This window comes from Carcharhinus amblyrhynchos, chromosome 18 (assembly GCF_965287045.1).
Source record: "Carcharhinus amblyrhynchos chromosome 18, sCarAmb.v2.hapA, whole genome shotgun sequence".
NCBI classification, from domain to species: Eukaryota; Metazoa; Chordata; class Chondrichthyes; order Carcharhiniformes; family Carcharhinidae; genus Carcharhinus; species Carcharhinus amblyrhynchos.
In genome coordinates, this window is record NC_137341.1 from 55,660,144 (window position 1) to 55,683,785 (window position 23,642).

At 45.6% G+C, this 23,642-nt stretch overlaps 1 protein-coding gene across 1 annotated transcript in view; it reads left to right on the forward strand.

The window, feature by feature from the left end:
- tmc5 (transmembrane channel like 5) overlaps positions 1–23,642 on the forward strand; it is a 155,789-nt gene that overhangs the window by 108,199 nt on the left and 23,948 nt on the right. Inside the window, exons 17-19 of the mRNA XM_080206172.1 lie at positions 3,558–3,734; positions 10,666–10,744; positions 20,691–20,792. Of these exons, the coding sequence (XP_080062298.1) occupies positions 3,558–3,734; positions 10,666–10,744; positions 20,691–20,792 (358 nt within the window). The remainder of the gene's footprint in view (positions 1–3,557; positions 3,735–10,665; positions 10,745–20,690; positions 20,793–23,642) is intronic.

Genomic DNA, 23,642 nt, shown 5'->3' on the forward strand with positions numbered 1-23,642 from the left:
CTTATACTCCTCAAGATCTTTAACATCTCCTAATTCCCTGAACCTCTTGTACACCTTCCTTTTCTTCCTGACTAGGTTCAACACATCCTTTGTGCACCACGGTTCCCTCGACCCACCAAAACCCCCTCGTCTCATCGGAACGTTGTCATTCAGAGCTCCAGACACACATTCCTTGAATATCTGCCACCTTCCTTCGGTACTTTTCCCTAAGAACGCCTCCTTCCAGTTTATTTGTCCAAGTAACTTCCTGACTTCTTCGTATCTCCCCTTACTCCAGACAAACACCTTCCTAGCCTGCCTGATCCTATCTCGTTCCAACGCAATTGTGAAGGAGATAGAATTATGGTCACCATATCCAAGATGCTCTCCTACCGAAAGATCCATCACCTGCCCTGGTTCATTCGCCAGTACCAGGTCAAGTACAGCCTCTCCCCTCGTAGGCTTGTCCACATACTGCGTCAGGAAACCCTCCTGAACACACCTAACAAACTCCTCCCCATCCAAACCCCTTACCCTAGGGATATTCCAGTCGATGTTTGGGAAATTGAAGTCTCCCATCACGACAACTCTGTTATTAAAACATCTCTCCAGAATCTGTTTCCCTATTTGCACTTCAACTTCCCTGTCACTATTGGGCGGCCTATAGATTACACCCAGCAAAGTTTTTGACCCTTTGCTGTTCCTAACTTCCACCCACAGAGATTCTGTAGACAATCCCTCCACGACATCCTCTTTCTCTGTAGCCATGACACTATCCCTGATCAGCAGTGCCACGCCACCACCCCTTCTGCCACCCTCCCTGTCCTTCCTGAAGCACCTGAAGCCTGGCACCTGAAGTACCCAGTCCTGTCCCTGAGACATCCAAGTCTCCGTAATGGCCACCACATCACAATCCCAAACAGCAATCCACGCCCTAAGCTCATCTACCTTATTCACTATACTCCTTGCATTAAAATATATACACTTCAGCCCCTCAGTCTGGGCATTTCCCATCTCCACCACCTGTCTAACCTCCCTCCCATACTGCCTGCGGTCCTCCCCTACCTGGGAGCGAACCTCCTCCGTCCCAGTTTCCCCAACACAGTTCCCTCCCCCCATCCTTTCTAGTTTAAAGTCCCCCCGGTAGCCTTAGCCAGTCTTCCCGCCAAGATACTAGTCCCCCTGGTATTTAAGTGCCACCCGTCCCTACTATAGAGGTCCCACCTACCCCTAAAGAGGTCCCAGTGATCTAGGAACCGAAATCCCTGCCCTCTACACCAGTCCCTCAGCCACGCATTCACCCTCCACCTCATTCCATTCCTGCCCTCATTCTCCCGTGGCACAGGCAGCAATCCTGAGATTATTACCTTCGCTTTTCTCTTCCTCAGCTGCCTACCCAGTTCCCTATAGTCCCTTTTCACGAGTGCCTCCCTCTTCCTGCCTACGTCAGTTGTACCTATATGTACTACTACCTCCGGTTCCTCACCCTCCCCTTTCAGGATGTCTGGGACCCGCCCAGAGACATCCCGGATCCCAGCCCCAGGGAGACAAACCACCATCCGCGACTCCCGTCTACGTCCACAAAAACGCCTGTCCGCGCCCCTCACTGTGGAGTCCCCTATTAACACTACCTTTCTGCTCTCTTTTTTGATTTTTTGGCTCACTGGCTCAGCTCCAGAGACCTGGCCATCGCTTCCTCCCTCAGATGAGCTGTCCCCCCCAGTAGTACTCAGGCCGGAGTACTTATTTTGAAGGGGGACATCCACCGGAGTGCTCCCCATCACCCGTGTTTTCCCCTTCCTAATGGTAACCCAAGTGCCCTCATCCCGTTGCCCTGGTGTGACTACCTGCTGGTAGCTCCTTTCTATAACGTCCTCACTCTCCCTAACTAGCCGAAGGTCCTCGAGCTGCATTTGCAGCTCCTTAACCTGGTTTCGTAGGGCCTGCAACTCCACACACCGAGCACAGGTGTGGATGTCTGGCAGGCCAGGAGCCTCCAAGACCTCCCACATGTTGCATTGGCAACAACACACAGGTCTCACACTCATACTTACCCCTTATAGCAACCCAAAGGAAAAAGGGAAAAAAAAACTTACAACTTACCTTATCTCTTTGGCCCTGTGAGCCAAAGCACTTACAGCACACACAAATACAAAAGCAGTCTTACCAGCTCTCAGACAGAGCCCCTCTCTCTCTCTCTCTCTTTTTTAGGTTAGAGGAGGGGGGAGGGCTGGGATACTCTACCCGTGTAGAGTATCGGGAAACCCCTCCGGTCTAATTTATAGTCGGGTAAAAAAAAAACGCGACCCGAGTGCCCTCGCAACTACTTCCGGGGTCAAACCGGGGTCAAACTTAAAAAAAAAATCAAAAAAAAACCCACTAAAAAATAAAGTTAGTTTCTAAAAGAAAAAGTCGCTTTTACTCACCCACAGCTCTCCACTCTCAAATCGCAGCCTCTCTTCAATGCTCCCACGGAACAATGAGTTATTATATTATGTTATAGTTATTATATAAACATGGCTTCAAGAGGGACAGTAACCACTGTTCCTGGTTACAGGGTTTTCAGAAGAGGTCCCCACCACTCCCCGGTGTGTTTGCAGCAGCGGAATCAGGCCAGATTTCACCTGCTTTGTATTTTCTGTGAGCTCGTCAATCTTGTCCATGGCAGTGAGTTACCCCCTACACCCTGAGCTTTTACTTTACACAATAACCTTTGCTTTGGCACCTTACCAACTGCCTTCTGGAACTCTAAGTACAGTACATCTACCAGTTCCCCTTTATCCATAGCACATGTGACTCCTTCAAAAAAAGTCCATTGAATCGGTTAAACATGATTTTCCTTTCCTAAACGCATGATCTTTAATAATGGCTTCTAACATTTTCTCTGACAAATGTCAAGCTAACTGGCCTGAGGTTTCCTACTTTCTGTCTTCCTCCCTTTTTGAGGGAAGTGTAGAAAGTACAGGGGTGAAATCACAAAGGAAATTAGGGAAGCAGAGAGAGGACAGGAAAGAATAGGCAAGCATTATCAAGGAAAATCTAAAGATGTTTTCTCAACGCAGGGAAGTGTAGAGATGATAAAAGACCAGAAAGTGTAACTGGTGGAAGTGGAGGGTGTAGGTATGGTTCTCGATGGATTTTACTGGCACATCCGGCCTGAAATTGGGGTAGACGAGGCTCACAGAACAGCATTCTCCGTTGGCCTCAAGTGTGATCTTAACGAGCCTCAGCCAGGCGTCTCGGTGTCTGTGTCCACAGGAAAGGGAGACACTGCAGACTTGGTAATTAAAGAGGAGGAGTGTGAAATATCAGATGTAATTAGCAGAGGCAATGAGGAAGTTTTAAGGGGATTAGCACCCTGAAAATGGACAGTCACCAGGGCCCAATGAAATGTATCCCTGGCTGTTAGAACTCTTCTCAAAATGGACAGAATTCCAGATGCATTTTGCACTATAATTGCCGATTATATCCAAAGCAGAAATGTTCCCACATTTTCTCCTTGATCAATTATTTTTCAAACTGTAGCTTGTACACTTGTACATTTCTAATTTTATATGTATATTGAAATGTTTCCTCAGATTGAAGCCTTCCCAGCGCTGTGGCCCATTTAGAGAATTAAACGTGCCGTTCCATTCCATTTCTGATTTTATTCAAATGATCCAGGAAACGATTTCCCAACTCTACTGGCTTGTATGGGTCTACAAGAACTTGATTTCGAACCCGCTATTCTACTTCTTCTTAACAATTATTGTGTTGTGAGTATTCTCGTCACATCGCCTATCATTTGTTTCAACAGAAAATTTACTGCTTTATTCCCAGGAAAATTTCCCCCAGCTGGAAAAAAATTAATTTGATCTGAATAACAAATATCAAATTATCTGGTTAGATTGTCAGCAGGAACCTGTTGTAAGGTTGCCTACAATTGTTTAGAACATAGAACATTACAGCGCAGAACAGGCCCTTCAGCCCACAATGTTGCGCCGACCAATTAAAAAGCAATGACCCTCTAACCTAAACCAAACCCTTTCTATCCATAAACCTATCCACGGATCTCTTAAACGCCCCCAAACTAGGCGCATTTACAACTGCAGCAGGCAGGGCATTCCAATCCCTCACCACCCTCTGGGTAAAGAACCTACCCCTGACATCCGTCCTATAACTACCACCCCTTAATTTAAAGCCCTGCCCCCTCGTGCTAGCTTTCTCCATCCGAGGAAAAAGGCTATCACTGTCCACCCTATCCAAACCTCTGATCATCTTATATGTTTCAATAAGGTCCCCTCGTAGCCGCCTTCTTTCTAATGAAAACAACCTCAAATCCCTCAGTCTCTCCTCATAGGACCTCCCCTCCATACCAGGCAACATCCTGGTAAACCTCCTCTGCACCCTCTCCAAAGCCTCCACATCCTTCCTATAATGTGGGGACCAGAACTGCACACAATACTCCAAGTGCGGACGCACCAGAGTTTTGTACAGTTGCAACATGACGCTGCGGCTCTTAAATTCAATCCCCCTACCAATAAACGCCAAGACACCGTATACCTTCCTAACAACCCTATCTACTTGATTCCCAACTTTCAGGGATCTATGTACACATACACCTAGATCCCACTGTTCATCCACACTATTCAGAGTCCTACCATTAGCCCTATACTCTACACATCCATTATTCCTGCCACAGTGAATTACCTCACACTTTTCCGCATTAAACTCCATCCTCCACCTCTCAGCCCAGCTCTGCAACTTGTCCAAGTCTCCCTGTAGACTAAGACACCCTTCCTCACTATCTACCACACCACCGACTTTGGTGTCATCAGCAAATTTACTAATCCACCCAGCTATACCCTCATCCAGATCATTTATAAAAATTACAAACATCAGTGGCCCCAAAACAGATCCCTGAGGCACACCACTCGTAACTGAACTCCATGTCGAATACTTACCATCAACCACCACCCTCTGTCTCCTATCCGCCAGCCAATTCCTAATCCAATTTCCTAAATCACCCTTAATCCCATACATCTGCAGTTTCTGCAGAAGCCTTCCATGGTGAACCTTATCAAACGCCTTACTAAAATCCATATATACCACGTCAACTGCCTTACCCCCATCCACCTCTTTGGTCACTTTCTCAAAAAACTCAATAAGGTTAGTAAGGCACGACCTACCCTCCACAAAACCATGCTGACTATCTCTAATCAATTCATTACTCTCCAAATAACTATAAATCCTATCCCTAATAATTTTTTCTAAAACCTTGCCCACAACAGAAGTAAGACTCACCGGTCTATAATTCCCGGCGAAGTCTCTGTTCCCCTTCTTAAACAATGGGACAACATTCGCTAACCTCCAATCTTCTGGCACTATACCGGTGACCAACAACGACCTGAAGATCAGAGCCAGAGGCTCTGCAATCACCTCCCTTGCCTCCCAGAGAATCCTAGGGTAAATCCCGTCTGGCCCAGGGGACTTATCTATTTTCAAACCCTCAAGAATAACTAGCACATCCTCCTTGTCAACTGCAATACTGTCCAGTTTACAACCCTGTAACCCAGTGTTCTCCACAGCTACGACAGATCAGCCATGATCTTATTGAATGGCGGGGCAGGCTCGAAGGGCTGGATGGCCTACTCCTGCTCCTATTTCTTATGTTCTTATGTTCTTATTTATGCCCCCCTGCGTGAACACCGAAGAGAAATATTGGAATCAAACAAAGTCACCGTTTTTAGTTTTATCAACATTTTGGCCGGAATCTCTGGCCTTTTATGCCAGCTGGATTCTCCAGTTCCTCTGGCAGCACATCCCCGTCCATGGGTTTCCTGTCAATGTAGGGATGATGACAGTAGGAATTCCTGTTGACACCGGCAGGTCCCTCAGATAGCAAACAGCACGCCACCTTCCGCCGGCGAGAATCACAGCCCTTGTCCAAAAAGATACACAGATATCTGTTAATATTCAATGTCACAATGATTTGTCCTTACCAGTTGTGTCTGTTACTGATATACTTGCAGAGATATTGACTCATGTTGTTGTGCTGGGTTTAAGCTGGTTTGTCAGGGGGTGGGAACCTAAAGGATGACCCAAATTGGAAGGAAGTCAAGTTTCTCACCAGAAGCAGTAATGGGACTAGGAGGCAGGAGAAAGGAAGCAAAGCATCGAGTGTGCATCAAATGTGGAATGATGTCAAAAAGACAAAGTTACAGGTTACCTAACTGAATGTCTGAATGTGTACAGCATTCATTCCAAGATAGATGATTTAAAGGGACAGAGAGAGTTAAAGGGCCGTGAGATCAAGGTTATTACAGTAACACGGCTACTTGTGACCAAGACTGGAAGTGAATATTCTGGAGTATTCGACATTTGGGATGGGCCAGCAAGAAGGTGGAGTGGTGCTGATGATAAGTGATGGGATTAGTGCAATAGTCAGGGAGGATCAGAAGAACGATATGTGGAATCTGAATGGATGGAGTAAGAAACAGCAGATATTGATTGGAGCTGTTTATAGGCCATCTCATAGCAATGTAATGTTGGCCATAGTATTGATCAGGAGATGAGAGAAGCCTGGAGTATGAGTAATATTGTGATCATGGCGGATGTTAATCTGCACGTAGACTGGTTCAAACAATTGGACACTAATACTGAAGGAGGCAAGATTCTGGAGTGGGATGGGTTGGGTTGGGATGGGTTTCTAGAGCAGTTTGTTGAGGAGCCGACTAGAGGACAGGCTATTCCAGATCAAGTATTACATAATGAAAAAGGGTGAGTGAATAGTGTAGTTGTAAAAGAACCTGTACGGCTGGGTGATCACAGTGTGATAGAATTCTGTGTGAGGAAATTCTATCTGAAGGCACCAGGTTAAAGTTCAATTAAGGAAATGATGAAAGCATGAGGGACACATTGGCTGAGGTTGACTGGGAAAACACATTAAGAAGTGCATAGGCAATGGTAGTCTTAAAGTAATCAGGCTTTAGTCTGGTAGTCTTAAAATAAAGTTTACCAGACTGATTCCAGGGATGGAGGGACTGATGTATGAGGAGAGATTGACTCAGTTAGGATTGTTTTCACTGGAGTTCAGATGAATGAGGGGGGATCTCATAGAGTCTTATAAAATTCTAACAGGACTAGACAGGGTAGATGCAGGGAGGAGGCTCCTGATGGTCGGGGGAGTCCAGACCCAGGGTCACAGTTTGAGGATTCAGGGTGGATCATTTAGGTGAAGAGACATTTCTTCACCCAGAGAGTGGTGAGCCTGTGGAATTCATTACCACGGGAAGTAGCTGATGCCAAAACATTGAATGTATTCAAGAGATGACTGGATATAGCACTTGGACGAATGGGATCAAAGGTTATGGGGAGAAAGTAGGATTAGACTATTGAGTTGGATGATCAGCCATGATCGTAATGAGTAGCAGAGCAGGCTCGAGGGGCTGAATGGCCTCCTCCTTTTCCTATCTTCTATATTTCTATGTTCCTAACTATTATATAGTCAGCAGCACCTATACATTCCATATTATTACATAACATACAGCACCTATACATTCCATATTATTACATAGCGTACAGCACCTATACATTCCATATTATTACATAGCGTACAGCACCTATACATTCCATATTATTACATAGCGTACAGCACCTATACATTCCATATTATTACATAGCGTACAGCACCTATACATTCCATATTATTACATAACGTACAGCACCTATACATTCCATATTATTACATAACATACAGCACCTATACATTCCATATTATTACATAGCGTACAGCACCTATACATTCCATATTATTACATAACGTACAGCACCTATACATTCCATATTATTACATAGCGTACAGCACCTATACATTCCATATTATTACATAGCGTACAGCACCTATACATTCCATATTATTACATAGCGTACAGCACCTATACATTCCATATTATTACATAGCGTACAGCACATATACATTCCATATTATTACATAGCGTACAGCACCTATACATTCCATATTATTACATAGCGTACAGCACCTATACATTCCATATTATAACATAACGTACAGCACCTATACATTCCATATTATTACATAACGTACAGCACCTATACATTCCATATTATTACATAATGTACAGCACCTATACATTCCATATTATAACATAACGTACAGCACCTATACATTCCATATTATTACATAATGTACAGCACCTATACATTCCATATTATAACATAACGTACAGCACCTATACATTCCATATTATAACATAACGTGCAGCAGGTGGTCAGGAAGGCGAATGGGATGCTGGCCTTCAGAGCGAGGGGGATTGAATATAAAAGTAGGGAGGTCTTGCTGCAGCTGTATAGGGCATTGGTGAGGCCGCAGCTGGAGTACTGTGTGCAGTTTTGGGCGTCGCACCTGTGCAAAGATATTTTGGCCTTGGAGGGAGTGCAGAGGAGGTTTACCAGGCTGATACCGGAGTTGAGGGGGTTGAGCTATGAGGAGAGGCTGAATAAACTGGGCTTGTACTCGTTAGAGTTTAGAAGAATGAGGGGAGATCTCATTGAGACGTATAAGATGATGAATGGGATGGATAGGATAGAGGTGGAAAGACTCTTCCCGCTCAAAAAAGACAGTAGGACTAGGGGGCACAGCCTCAAGATAAAAGGGGGGCAGTTTAGAACGGAGTTGAGGAGGAACTTCTTCACTCAAAGGGTGGTGAATCTCTGGAATTCTCTGCCCGTTGAAGTGGTGGAGGCTGCCTTGCTAAATATTTTTAAGACGCGGGTTGATGGGTTTTTGATAGGAGAGGGGATTAAGGGTTATGGGGAGAGGGCGGGAAAGTGGAACTGAGCAGCGACAGATCAGCCATGATCTTATTGAATGGCGGGGCAGGCTCGAAGGGCTGGATGGCCTACTCCTGCTCCTATTTCTTATGTTCTTATGTACAGCACCTATGCATCCCATATTATAACATAACGTACAGCACCTATACATTCCATATTATAACATAACATACAGCACCTATACATTCCATATTATTACATAACGTACAGCACCTATACATTCCATATTATTACATAGCGTACAGCACCTATACATTCCTTCATTGTGCAAAAACCCCAAAAAAGACAATCAACATGGCTGATAAAGGAAGGTACAGATTGCACAAGATTAAAAGAAAAATTGAGGAAGTTGCCAGAAATAGTCATAAACCTGCAAATTAGGAGTTTTTTAGAAAACGGCGAAGGAAGACCAAGAAGCTGATAAATAGAAAAGAATATTAATGCACTCTCACAAAATACATAAACATGGACTGTAAAAGATGTAAAAAGGGTGTATTTGGCCGAGACAAATGTGCACCCATTATAGGCAGAGAGTCAGGAGAATTCACAATGAGAATGGAGAAATGCCAGAGATTTACGTAGGGTGGGATTTTTCCAGCCATTCCCGCTGGCGAAATCTTCTGACCAGCCAATGGCAGGCCACCTCCATCGCTACAAAGAACCCTCACGCCGTGGGTGGAGTTCCTATTGGCTGGACTAAGGGTACATTCCTTACCAAACCCTTCAGAAACCATCATGGCCACAAGTCTCCCCTTGAACATCATTCAGAGGAGCTTCTCTCAGCTGGTTCCTAGATAAGGGGATTATCCTATCAAAATATAAAGAAAGATCGAACAGGTTGAATGTGTATCCCTTGTAGTTCAGGAGAATGAGACTATCGTATTGAAGCATTGAAGATCCTAACAGGACTTGGTAGGGTGGATGCTGAAAGGATGTTTCTCCCTGGGAGACAGACTAGAACTAGGTGACACAGTTTAAAAATAAAGTGTATCCCATTTAAGAGGGAGATAAGGAAAATATTTTTCTCCGAGGGTTGTGAGTCTGTGGACCTCTCTTTGCGAGCAAAGTGGAGATGCCGGCGTTGGACTGGGGTGGGCACAGTAAGAAGTCTCATCACACCAGGTTAAAGTTCAATAGGTTTATTTGGTAGCACAAGCTTACAGAGCACTGCCCCTTCATCAGGTCACATTCACTCGCAAAGTGAAGATTGGAGAGATGTATGGAAAGCTGGCCAGCAATGAGAGAACAGAGAGGCTTTCTGGAGCTCACGGCTGGAAAGCAAGATCTTTGAAAGTTACAAACAGCACCAAAGAAAAGAAACCATTTCCATATAAGCAATGCTTAGACCAGGGAAACGATAGAGCATTCCTGACACAATGCAGTTAGAAAATGGACTTGCTGCTTCCAAATTATAAAGGGGAATTGGCCTTGCCTTTAGAAAAAATCATATCTGTAACCAGAATATCGAAACCAGCCTGATATTACTTCCAGATTTTGCTTTTAGACTTCTGACAACAAATCATTTTAGGCGTCATTAGACTTCAGCCCTGGATTACCCACTGTAGACCTGACAGATTGAAGGGACGCAGATGTTTACACCCAGCCAGTAACAGAGGAACTCAGTAATTGCAACACAATATAAGAGCTGGTTTTACCGGTAGGTTTGAATTTTAATGTTAGGATTGGGATTTTGTCAATTTGTGATCATAAAAGTATTGAAAAATGTATTGAAAATAGCATTTCACAATTCTCATTTATTATCCAGTGTTTCTTTGCAGGTGCTACACCTGTGTATCGTAAAGCAATTTAATTCAAGTACCATTGATAATAACTATCCTTTCTTTCTTCCTCAAGTTCTATCATCTACCTGTATTTGCAAATTATAGATGGGCGGAAAATGATGATGGAACTCTTGCAAGAGCACATCACTAATGTAAGTTTGAGATATGTTTAATTTCATTCTTTAAAAAAAATTGTAGCTTTCTTAGCAATTTTGAATCAATGTTTTACACTATTTTCATTTCCAGCCAAGTTTGAGTGTTTTGAGTGTTTAGACTGTATTAGCACACAGAACGGGACAGCGCACAGAACGGGACAGCGCACAGAACAGGGCAGCGCACAGAACGGGACAGCGCACAGAACGGGGCAGCGCACAGAACAGGGCAGCGCACAGAACGGGACAGCGCACAGAACGGGACAGCGCACAGAACGGGACAGCGCACAGAACGGGACAGCGCACAGAACGGGGCAGCGCAGAGAACGGGGCAGCGCAGAGAACGGGGCAGCGCACAGAACGGGACAGCGCAGAGAACGGGGCAGCGCAGAGAACGGGGCAGCGCAGAGAACGGGGCAGCGCAGAGAACGGGACAGCGCACAGAACGGGACAGCGCACAGAACGGGGCAGCGCAGAGAACGGGGCAGCGTACAGAACGGGACAGCGCAGAGAACGGGGCAGCGCAGAGAACGGGGCAGCGCACAGAACGGGACAGCGCAGAGAACGGGGCAGCGCAGAGAACGGGGCAGCGCACAGAACGGGGCAGCGCAGAGAACGGGGCAGCGCAGAGAACGGGACAGCGCACAGAACGGGACAGCGCAGAGAACGGGACAGCGCACAGAACGGGGCAGCGCAGAGAACGGGGCAGCGCACAGAACGGGACAGCGCAGAGAACGGGGCAGCGCAGAGAACGGGACAGCGCACAGAACGGGACAGCGCAGAGAACGGGGCAGCGCACAGAACGGGGCAGCGCACAGAACGGGGCAGCGCACAGAACGGGACAGCGCACAGAACGGGACAGCGCACAGAACGGGGAGCGCAGAGAACGGGACAGCGCAGAGAACGGGGCAGCGCAGAGAACGGGGCAGCGCACAGAACGGGGCAGCGCAGAGAACGGGGCAGCGCAGAGAACGGGGCAGCGCAGAGAACGGGGCAGCGCAGAGAACGGGGCAGCGCACAGAACGGGACAGCGCACAGAACGGGACAGCGCAGAGAACGGGACAGCGCACAGAACGGGGAGCGCACAGAACGGGACAGCGCAGAGAACGGGGCAGCGCACAGAACGGGGCAACGCACAGAACGGGGCAGCGCACAGAACGGGACAGCGCAGAGAACGGGGCAGCGCACAGAACGGGGCAACGCACAGAACGGGGCAGCGCACAGAACGGGACAGCGCAGAGAACGGGGCAGCGCACAGAACGGGACAACGCAGAGAACGGGGCAGCGCACAGAACGGGGAGCGCAGAGAACGGGGCAGCGCACAGAACGGGACAGCGCACAGAACGGGGCAGCGCACAGAACGGGGCAGCGCACAGAACGGGACAGCGCACAGAATGGGACAACGCACAGAACAGGTCCTTCCGCTCACAATGTTGTGTCGAATATGATGCCAAATCTCTTCTGCCCGCCCTTGTTCCATATCCCACTATTCTTTCATTTACTTGTCTAAAAGCCCCTTAAACACCCCTTATTGTATCTGCCTAACATTACCACTCTGTGTAAAACAAAACTTAGCCCTCACATCTCCTTTGAACTTTCTCCCTCTCGCTTTAAGTGCATGCCCCCTAGTATTAGACATTTCAGTTCCGGGGAAAAGATTCTGACTGTCAACCCTATCTCTGCCTCTCATCATTTTACAGACTTCTATCAGCCTCCACTCTGGAGAAAAAAACCCTGGTTTGTCCAGCCTCCCCTTATAGCTCATACCCTGAAATCCAGTCAGCATCCTGGTAAACCTCTTCTGCAGCACCTCACATTTGCCCGTCTTAAACTCCATCTGCCATTTCTCCACCCACATCAGCAACTGACCTATATCCCACTGTATCCTTTGACAACTTTCTACACTATCCACAACTCCACCGATCTTTGTGTCATCTGCAAACTTACTATCCCACCCATCTACGCTTTCATCCAAGCCCTTTATATATATCACAAACAGCAGAGGTCCCAGTACAGATCCCTACGGAACACCACTAATCACGGACCTCCAGCTGGAAAAACACCCTTCCACCACTACTCTGTAACTCCACTGAAAAACCAATTCTGAATCCAAGTGGCCAAGTCCCCTGGATTCCATGCATCTTAATCTTCTGGATCAGCCTGCCAGGAGGGACCTTGTCAAAATCCTTACTAAAATCCATGTGGACAACATTCACTGGTCTACCTCATTGATCTCTTTCATTACCTCCTTGAAAAAATCAATTAGGTTAGTAAGTCATGACCTGCCCTGCATAAAACCACGCTGACTTTCCCTAATTAGGCCAGGTTTTTCCAAATGCACATGAATCCTATTCCTAAGAATCAGAGAGTCATAGAGGTTTATAGTACGGAAACAGGCCCTTCGGTCCAACATGTCCATGCCACCCTTTTTTTTAAAACCCTTAAGCTAGTCCCAATTGCCTGCATTTGGCCCATATCCCTCTATACCCATCTTACCCATGTAACTATCTAAATGCTTTTTAAAAGACAAAATTGTACCTGCCTCCTCTACTATCTCTGGCAGCTTGTTCCAGACACTCATCACCCTCTGTGTGAAAAAATTGCCCTTTTGGACACTTTTGTATCTCTCCCCTCTCACCTTAAACCAATGCCTCTCGTTTTAGACTCCCCTATCTTTAGGAAAAGACATTGACTATCTAGCTGAGTGACCCTTAATATTTTACAGATATCTTTAAGATCAACCTCCTATGCTCCAGAGAAAAAAGTCCCAGTCTATCCAGCCTCTCCTTATAACTCAATCCATCAAGTCCCAGTAGCATCCTAGTAAATCTTTTCTGCTCTCTTTCTAGTTTAATAATATCCTTTCTATAATAGGATGACCAGAACTGCACACAGTATTCCAAGTGTGGCCTTACCAATGTCTTGTACAACTTCAACAAGACGTCCCAGCTCCTGTATTCAATGTTGTGACCAATGAAACCAAGCAGGCCGAATGCCTTCTTCACCACTCTGTCCACCTGTGACTCCACTTTCAAGGAGCTATGAACACGTACCCCTAGATCTCTTTGTTCTGTAACTCTCCCCAACACCCTACCATTAACTGAGTAAGTCCTGCCCTGGTTCAATCTACCAAAATGCATCACCTCACGTTTACCTAAATTAAACTCCATCTGCCATTCGTCAGCCCACTGACCCAATTGATCAAGATCCCGTTGCAATTGGAGATAACCTTCTTCTCTGTCCACTATGCCACCAATCTTAGTGTCATCTGCAAACTTATTAACAATGCCTCCTATATTCTCATCAAATGGAATTTAATGTTGGCAAGTGTGAGGTGGTCCACTTTGGTAGGAAGAATGGTAGGAAGGATTATTACTTACGTGGCGAAAAACTGCAGCAGGCGACGGTGCAGAGGGACCTCGGGGTCCTTGTGCATGAGTCGCAAAAACCCAGCTTGCAGGTGCAGCAGGTGGTCAGGAAGGCGAATGGGATGCTGGCCTTCATAGCGAGGGGGATTGAATATAAAAGTAGGGAGGTCTTGCTGCAGCTGTATAGCGCATTGGTGAGGCCGCAGCTGGAGTACTGTGTGCAGTTTTGGGCGCCGCACCTGCGCAAGGATATTTTGGCCTTGGAGGGAGTGCAGAGGAGGTTTACCAGGCTGATACCGGAGTTGAGGGGGTTGAGCTATGAGGAGAGGCTGAATAAACTAGGCTTGTACTCGTTAGAGTTTAGAAGAATGAGGGGAGATCTCATTGAGACGTATAAGATGATAAATGGGATGGATAGGATAGAGGTGGAGAGACTCTTCCCGCTCAAAAAAGACAGTAGGACTAGGGGGCACAGCCTCAAGATAAAGGGGAGGCGGTTTAGAACGGAGTTGAGGAGGAACTTCTTCACTCAAAGGGTAGTGAATCTCTGGAATTCTCTGCCCGTTGAAGTGGTGGAGGCTGCCTCGCTAAATATTTTTAAGAAGCGGGTTGATGGGTTCTTGATAAGAGAGGGGATTAAGGGTTATGGGGAGAGGGTGGGAAAGTGGAACTGAGCCACGACAGATCAGCCATGATCTTATTGAATGGCGGGGCAGGCTCGAAGGGCTGGATGGCCTACTCCTGCTCCTATTTCTTATGTTCTTAAATCATTAATATAAATGATAAATAACAGTGGGCCCAGCACTGATCCCTGAGGCACACCGCTGGTCACAGGCCTCCAGTTTGAAAAACAATTCTCTACAACCACCCTCTGGCTTCTGTCAAGAAGCCAATTTTGTATCCATTTAGATACCTCACCCCGGATCCCGTGAGATTTAACTTTATGCAACAACCTACCATGTGGTACCTTGTCAAAGGCCTTGCTAAAGTCCATGTAGACAACATCAACTGCACTGTCCTCATCTACCTTCTTAGTTACCCCTTCAAAAAACTCAATTAAATTTGTGAGACATGATTTTTCACTCACAAAGCCATGCTGTCTCCCTAATCAGTCCTTGCATCTCTAAATGCTGTAGATCCTGTCTCTCAAAATACCTTCCAACAATTTACCCACCACAGATGTGAGGCTCACTGGCCTGTAGTTCCCAGGCTTTTCCCTGCAGCCCTTTTTAAACAAAGGCACAACATTTGCCACCCTCCATTCTTCAGGCACCTCACCTGTGACTATCGATGATTCAATTATCTCCCAAGCGTCCCACAATGTCCTGGGATACACTTCATCAGGTCCTGGAGATTTATCTACCTTGACGCGCTTTAAGACTTCCAACACCCCCTCCGTAATAAATACACTCCTCAAGACATCACTACTTATTTTCCCAAGTTCCCTAACATCCATGCTTTCCTCAACAGTAAATACTGATGAGAAATATTCATTTAGGATTTCACTCATCTCTTGTGGATCCACACATAGATGACCTTGTTGATCATTAAGAGGCCCTACTCTCTCCCTAATTACTCTTTTGTCCTTTATTATTTGTAGAAGCGCTTTGGATTTGCCTTATCTGCCAATGCAATCTTATGTCCCCTTTTTGCCCTCCTGATTTTTCTCTTAACTCTATTCCTACACTCCCTATACTCTTCAAGGGATTCACTTGATCCCAGTTGCTTATGCATGTCATGTGCCCCGTTCTTCAAGTCATCCAGGGTTCCCTATTTCTGCCAGCCTTGCCCTTCACTCTAAGAGGAATGTATTTACCCTGAACACTGGTTGTTGTTGTTCATCCATCATCAATGAGGATCTCGACACCATTAGTCATTTTGAGGCTGGTTGCGGTGTGTCCAAAGATAACTGATCAGGGCCAATTCGGGCACGAAATGTCCTGACACATATTGGACAGACTTGTGTAGACACTGTAGTTGTTGCGCTGGTGGCTCTGGACTTGCGCAGCTCGCGCTTAAGTTGTATTTCAGCAATACACCTTGCTTCGTGAGCTTGACAGCCTTTGTGGGTGAGGCAGTGCCAGGTAGGGCGGTTTTGTGCCAACGTTTCCCAGGTGGTCGTGTCAATGTCAAGCGACTTCAGGGAGGCCTTGAGCGTGTCTTTGAAACGTTTCTTCTGCCCTCCATGCGAGCGTCTTCCAGCAGAGAGTTCCCCAAAAAGGAGCTGCTTGGGCTTGCGCTCGTCTGACATACGGATGACATGACCTGCCCACCGGGTCTGTGCCCTCATCAGCAGTGTGTGGACTGATGGTAGACTTGCTCTAGAGAGAACTTCAGTGTCTGGTACTTTGTCTTGCCATCGGATGTGTAATATTCTGCAAAGACAAGTCATGTGGAAATGATTGAGCTGTCTTGCACACCTTCAATACACAGTCCATGTTTCACAGGCATACAGGAGGGTAGTGAGTACCGCAGTGCTGTAAACCTTCAGCTGAGCTGATTCCTCGACGTTCCCATACAGTGGAGCGCAGTCTACCAAAAACAGAACTTGCCTTTGCTATTCTGCAGTTAACTTCTGTATCAATAGTCACTGCTTGGGAGAGGGTGCTGCTAAGATAAGTGAACTGGTCCACTGCCTGTAGTTTCTGCCCTTTGATTGTGATTATGGGTTCTGTGTACGGTGCATGAGGAGCAGGCTGGTGCATGACTTTGGTCTTTTTAATGTTGATGGTGAGTCCAAAATTGTCACAAGCCGTGGAAAATTTGTCCATACTGACTTGCATGTCTGGCTCTGAGCCAGTATACAGGGCGCAGTCATCGGCAAAGAGGAAATCTCTTAGAGCAGTCTCCTTCACTTTGGTGATAGTTTGAAGTCTGCTCGGGTTGAAGAGTTTCCCATCCACTCTGTACTTGAGGCTGATTCCAGCAACACTGTCCTGGAAGGCACCATTCAGCATGGCAGTAAACATCATGCTGAACAGTGTGAGTGCGAGCACGCAGCCCTGTTTGACGCCATTAGTGACTGGGAATGCCTCAGAGGATTCTCCGCCATCCAGTACTCTGGCCTTCATGGAACTGACGAACAATCGGAATGAATCTCGGGGGGCAGCCAAACTTTGACACGATCCTCCACAGGCCTTGTCGGCTTACAGTTTTGAAGGCTTTCGCGAGGTCAACAAAGGTTGTGTGGAGCTCGCAATCCTGTTCCTGACACTTCTCCTGAAGTTGGCACGCAGCAAAAGTCATGAACCCTGATTAACACTCTTTTGAAAGTCGCCACTTACCAGATGTCCCTTTTCCTTCCCACAGATTCCCCCAATTAACTTTTGAAAGTTCCTGCCTGATACCATCAAAATTGGCCTTGCCCCAATTTAGAATTTTAACTTTTGGGACAGACCTATCATTCTCCATCGCTATCTTAAAACTAATAGAATTATGGTCACTGGTCCCAAAGTGATCCCTCACTAACACTTCTGTCACCTGCCCTTCCTTATTTCCCAAGAGGAGGTCAAGTTTTACCCCCTCTCTAGTCGGACCATCCACATACTGAATGAGAAATTCCTCATGAATACACTCAACAAATTTCTCTCCATCCAAATCTCTAATACTCTGACTGTCCCAGTCAATGTTGGGAAAGTTAAAATCTCTATTTCCACCCTATTTTATTTGAAGCTATCTTTAATCCCCTTACATATTTGCTCCTCATTCCTCCCCAGTAGCTTCCCAACCACCGATGTGAGACTCACCAGTCTATAATTTCCTAGATTATCCCTTTTTTCTTTCCTGAACAAAGGAACAATATTAGCTACTTGCCAGTCCTCTGGTGGCTAGCAAGGATGCAAAGATCTTTGTCAGGGCCCCAGCAATCTCCTCTCTTACCTCTCTCAGTAACCTGTGGTAGATCATGTCAGGTCCTGGGGACTTATCCACCTTAATGCTCTTCAAAAGACCTGAGACCACTTTTTACTTGATCTCAAAACACCCTGGCATATTAGTGTGCTGCACGCTAATCTCACTGTCCTCCATGTCCTTCTCCTTAGTGTATTTTTTAGTCATAAAATCCACAAGTGAGTCGAATGAAAGGCGATGAGAAAGCTTTATTTCACTTCCTATTAGCACAAAAAAATGTAGGTTGGTGTCACAATAAAAACTGGAATTTATATTTTATTCTTTTATGGGATGTGGATGGTGCTGACTGGGGCCAGCATTTATTACCATCCCTAACTGCTCTGGAGAGGACAGTTGAGAGTCAGTCACATTGCTGTGACTCTGGAGTGATATGTAGGCCAGGCCAGGTCAGGAATGCAGATCTCCTTCCCTAAAGGACATTATGAACCGGATGGGAAACGGAAATTGCCAGAAGTCCCAGAGGATCACAGGTTGCTCCCCTCCCCTCATTTTGTGAGAGAGCTGACTGCTGATGATTTAAACTGAGCGTCACCATATCTTAAGCGAGGGGTAAGGTTGAGAATACAGTTGGTTAAACAGGAGTGGGTCAACTCCCGTGCTGGCTGAGATTATCCATGAAGCCCCCACTTTCTGACCCTTGCCCTTTCGCTGAGGAGTGGAGACCCTCAGGTTAAATCACCAGCAGCGACTCTCTCACTCTGAAGGAGAGGGAGGTTCACCCATGGTGCTCTGAGACTGGGTGATTTTCAATAACAAACCACCAATCCACAAGAACAGCATCCTTCACTTTGGCAATATGCCAAAACTTTGACAGAGATTTAAATATAATTTTGTTTGCTAAAGCTCTATCTGGCTGGTCAAAGCCCTCTTAAGGATGTCACGCTGGCACTGTGGTTAGCACTGCTGCTCCACAGCACAAGGGACCCAGGTTCAGTTCCCGGTTTGGGTCACTGTCTGTGTAGAGTTTGCACATTCTCCCCGTGTCTGCGTGGGTTTCCTCCAGGTGCTCCGGTTTCCTCCCACAGTCCAAAGATGTGTAGGTTAGGTTGATTGGCCATGCTAAATTGCCCCTTAGTGTCCCAGGATACGTAGGTTAGAGAGGTTAGCAGAGTAAATATGTGGGATTATGGGGATAGAGCACTGGTGGGATTGTTGTTGGTGCAGATTTGATGGGCTGAATGGCCTCCATCTGTGCTGTAGGGATTCTGTGGTTTTTATGGTTATGTTGTCACACAGAGTGGTCGGATTCTTTTCTTAGAGCAGAAAAGACCAAAAGAAATGTGATAGAGATATTCAAAATCACAAATCGAAAAAATGAATAAAAAAGAATCTGTTTCCAATGGCGGAACAGAAAATAATCAGAGGTCACAGATTTGAGCAAATGGAAGAAACATTTTCTTCCACAATAATGTTGTTCTGATCTGGAATAAGCTGCCTGAAAAGGAGCAGATTCAATAACCACGTTCAAAAGAGAATTGGGGAAAGATTTGAAGGGGAAGTTTAGTAGAGCGATAGCAGAAAGTGTGGGGTTTACTGAACTTTTCAAAGAGCCACCAAAGGTACAAATGGGGTAATTCTGTGCTGGATCATTCTGACAGAACATTCACAACTTAGTGTGGCTAAGTGAAAGGATATTCAACAATTCTTTCCTTACCTGTTACTAATTTGTTGCCTGTCTGGTTCTGGCTACGATCAAGGATGATAAATAGAACAGAAAAACCAAAAAAGGAGAAAAGTAATGATTATGTCCAAGCTAATGCTTACTCCCCCTCCTGTATCAGTTGTTATGAACAACCCATTTCCACATGGAATATTATCCAAAGAGCATAACAACATAAGAACTAAGAGCAGGAGTCGGCCATCTGGCCCCTCGAGCCTGCTCCGCCATTCAATAAGATCATGGCTGATCTTTTTGTGGACTCAGCTCCACTTACCTACCCGCTCACCATAACCCTTAATTCCTTCACTGTTCAAAAATGTATCTATCCTTGCCTTAAAAACATTCAATGAGGGAGCCTCAACTGCTTCACTGGGCAGGGAATTCCAGATTCACAACTGTTTGGGTAAATTTGTCCTAAATTTGTTCCCCCTTATTTTGAGGCTATGCTCTCAGGTTCTGGTTTCTTCCTGCTGATGGAAACTTCTCTGCTTCTACCTTATCTATTCCCTTCATAATTTTATATGTTTCACTACGATCACCCCTCATTCTTCTGAATTCCAATGAGTATAGCCCCAGTCTACTCAGTCTCTCCTCATAAGCCAACCCTCTCAACTCCAGAATCAACCTACTGAATCTCCTCTGCACCCCCTCCAGTGCCAGTATATCCTTTCTCAAGTAAGGAGACCAAAACTGTACACAGAACTCCAGGTGTGGCCTCATCAGCACCTTATACAGCTGCAACATAACCTCGCTGTTTTTAAACTTCATCCCTCTGGCAATGAAGGACAAAATTCCATTTTGGGTGAAATGTCAACAGTGTTTGAGAAGAAGATACTTCTTATGTACTAGAATGAATAGATCCATAGAGAATGAGTTTGGAGGTACTTAGGAGGTGGACTAGTCAATGCAAAATATGACTCGTAGTGACTCTACTTGCTACTGAAACATGATGTGAATTGTAATATATAAAATTGGCTGGTTAACCTTACAGAGGTATTTTCACTGTTAGGAAGGAAATGACAAAAGATATTTACTCCGAAAGCTCAACTCCATAAAATCAAAGCGTGAACCTTCAAAAGAAAAGATTCAGACATTGAAATTCAATGAAAAGGTTAGTAACACTTAATCTGTTATCGTCATAAACAGAATTCATTTTATCAATGAAGCAGATCCGGAAATCAATCAATGGCATTTTAACCACACAAGGTTCACTTCTAACAGAAATTACAAACCTGGGAACTGCTGCTGACAGTGTTTATCAGAGAGATGGTTGTCAAAAATCAGTAATGTTGGCAGAAGAGTTTAGAGTCACTTACTGTTCAAATAGATTATAAAGTGTGAGTGCTGATGCACTCATTTCATGATATAGGAAAAGGAAGTGAAACAGATGGACCTTTAAAAGGAATGCTCCCTATAAAACAGGAGGAAAACTCTGCTGTTATTTATCCCACACAATCAGAACAACACTTACCTGAAAGGTTGCAGTGAGACACCACAGCAGCTCTTGGTGGGTGAGCACTTCCCCCAGGTTCATTGCTGGCCTTTCTACTCACTGCCCAATGACTCATGGTTTGACAAGCCTAACCTAAAAGAGGTAATGAGGGCTTCTTGCTGCCTCCCCTGCCTGCAGACCAAATCTCCTCAACAAGATTCTGCTCATTTAAAGGGGAATTTCTCCAAATCCCCTTTTTATATTTCAGTTTATTTTCACTTTGACTCGACCAGAGGAGAAGTAGAGAGTTGAAAGGCCAGCCTGAGATATTTGATGGTGGCTGTAAAGTCACATTACTTCACTGGAGAGCGAGTCTCCTGTTCAAAGTGATGACAGTAAAGATATTCCTCTGCAAAGAGTTTAGTTGAGAGGTAATGGTCGAACTTACAGTAAGCAGCAAATAAAGTCCAGTATGAAGAATCATCCAGACTCAAAACATTGGCTCTATTCCCTCCCCATACATGCTCTCAGACCCACTGAGGTTTTCCAGCATTTTCTGTTTTTGTTTCGGATTCCAACATCCACAGTATTTTGCTTTTAAACTCTAATGCAACTTATATAATCTCCTTCAGGAGGACCCACATAGCATGTAAATCCTACCTCGCATTGCTAATGACTATCAAACTTAGTGTGACAGCAAAAACTATGAGTAAGTAAGAGAAATCTCTCCTAATAAATGTGTAACAATCCACAGTTGATCTATAACAGTACATCAACAGCAGTTTCTAGGCTGTGGGCTCACTTGGTTGAGTTTTCACCTTCCCCTCAAATGTATTATTCTTTGACAATGTTTCTCTGTATCTTGAATCAATGGTAATTTTATTAACCTAATGTCAACACTTCCTGACCTGGAGTGCACCTTTTGTGTCTGATACCTAAGAAAGTGAGAGTGAGACCCAGAGATCACAACAGAAAACATTCCCTCTATATTCTGGTTTCTAGGATGTTCATAGATTACATTAGATTGGATAAAAAAAAACTTAGCAAAATAAGACTTGCATTTAAAATCATTATGTGGTTTTATTTTCTTACAATAGATAAGTAATGAAGACAATTCTGAACCAAAGGTAACAGTTAATGTATCTCTCATGATTAAATTAAAACAATTCATTGTAAATGTTCATTGAACGTGTTACCTTAATCATTTTGACATCTAAAATGTTTCACTGTCATTTCAATAAGTTACTGCATTTATCAAAGCTGCCAACTCCTCGGTAATACTCAGAACTGGAGTCTTGCTCATGGTGAAATGTTCAGGAACACCGTGCAACTCCAGCTTACTCAACTGTTGTGTCTGCTGGTGGCTGGAGGCTTGGAGTCTGCCACCTGAGTGTGACACTGCACTCCACTTGCCGGAACAAAGAAGCTCATTGCTGTGACAGTGAAGTTGCAGCTGCTCACTTACTCTGTCGTCTCCAGCCAGGCCGTGGCTGCGTGACTTTCTCCTGGCCTTCTCCACCTCTCAACCATCTCCTCCAGCATAACCTCAGGGCAACATCACTGAACATTGAGGCTGGCTTTGCCATCATTGTCTAGCTGTGGCCTTTCCCAGTCCTTGCTTCATCCTCCCACCTCATTTCAATATGGCAGCTACAATGATAGCTGTCACCATCCCTTTAAATCAGCCCCCACCCCCCTCATAGCCCCACTTGCCAACCCTAACCAGTCACCAAACCTGTCCTCCATGGTGTGGGCATCCTCCAGGAAAATCCCATCCTGGAACTGCCTGCCCTGGGAGTAGGGTGTCAGGGTCCAGATCCCAAAAGGAAAATCCTGCCCATGGTGACCACCTGCAAATAGAACATAGAACATAGAACATTACAGCGCAGAACAGGCCCTTCGGCCCACGATGTTGCGCCGACCAGTTACAAAACAATGACCCACTAGCCTATACCAATCCCTTTTCGTCCATAAACCTATCCACAGATCTCTTAAACGCCCCCAAACTAGGCGCATTTACAACTGCAGCAGGCAGGGCATTCCAATCCCTCACCACCCGCTGGGTAAAGAACCTACCCCTGACATCCGTCCTGTAGCTACCCCCCCTTAATTTAAAGCCATGCCCCCTCGTGCTAGCTTTCTCCATCCGAGGAAAAAGGCTATCACTATCCACCCTATCTAAACCTCTAATCATCTTATATGTTTCAATAAGATCCCCTCTTAGCCGCCTTCTTTCCAACGAAAACAACCCTAAATCCCTCAGTCTCTCCTCATAGGACCTCCCCACCATACCAGGCAACATCCTGGTAAACCTCCTCTGCACCCTCTCCAAAGCCTCCACATCCTTCTTGTAATGTGGGGACCAGAACTGCACACAGTACTCCAAGTGCGGCCGCACCAGAGTTGTGTACAGTTGCAACATGACGCTGCGACTCCTAAATTCAATCCCCCTACCAATAAACGCCAAGACACCGTACGCCTTCTTAACAACCTTATCCACTTGATTCCCAACTTTCAGGGATCTATGTA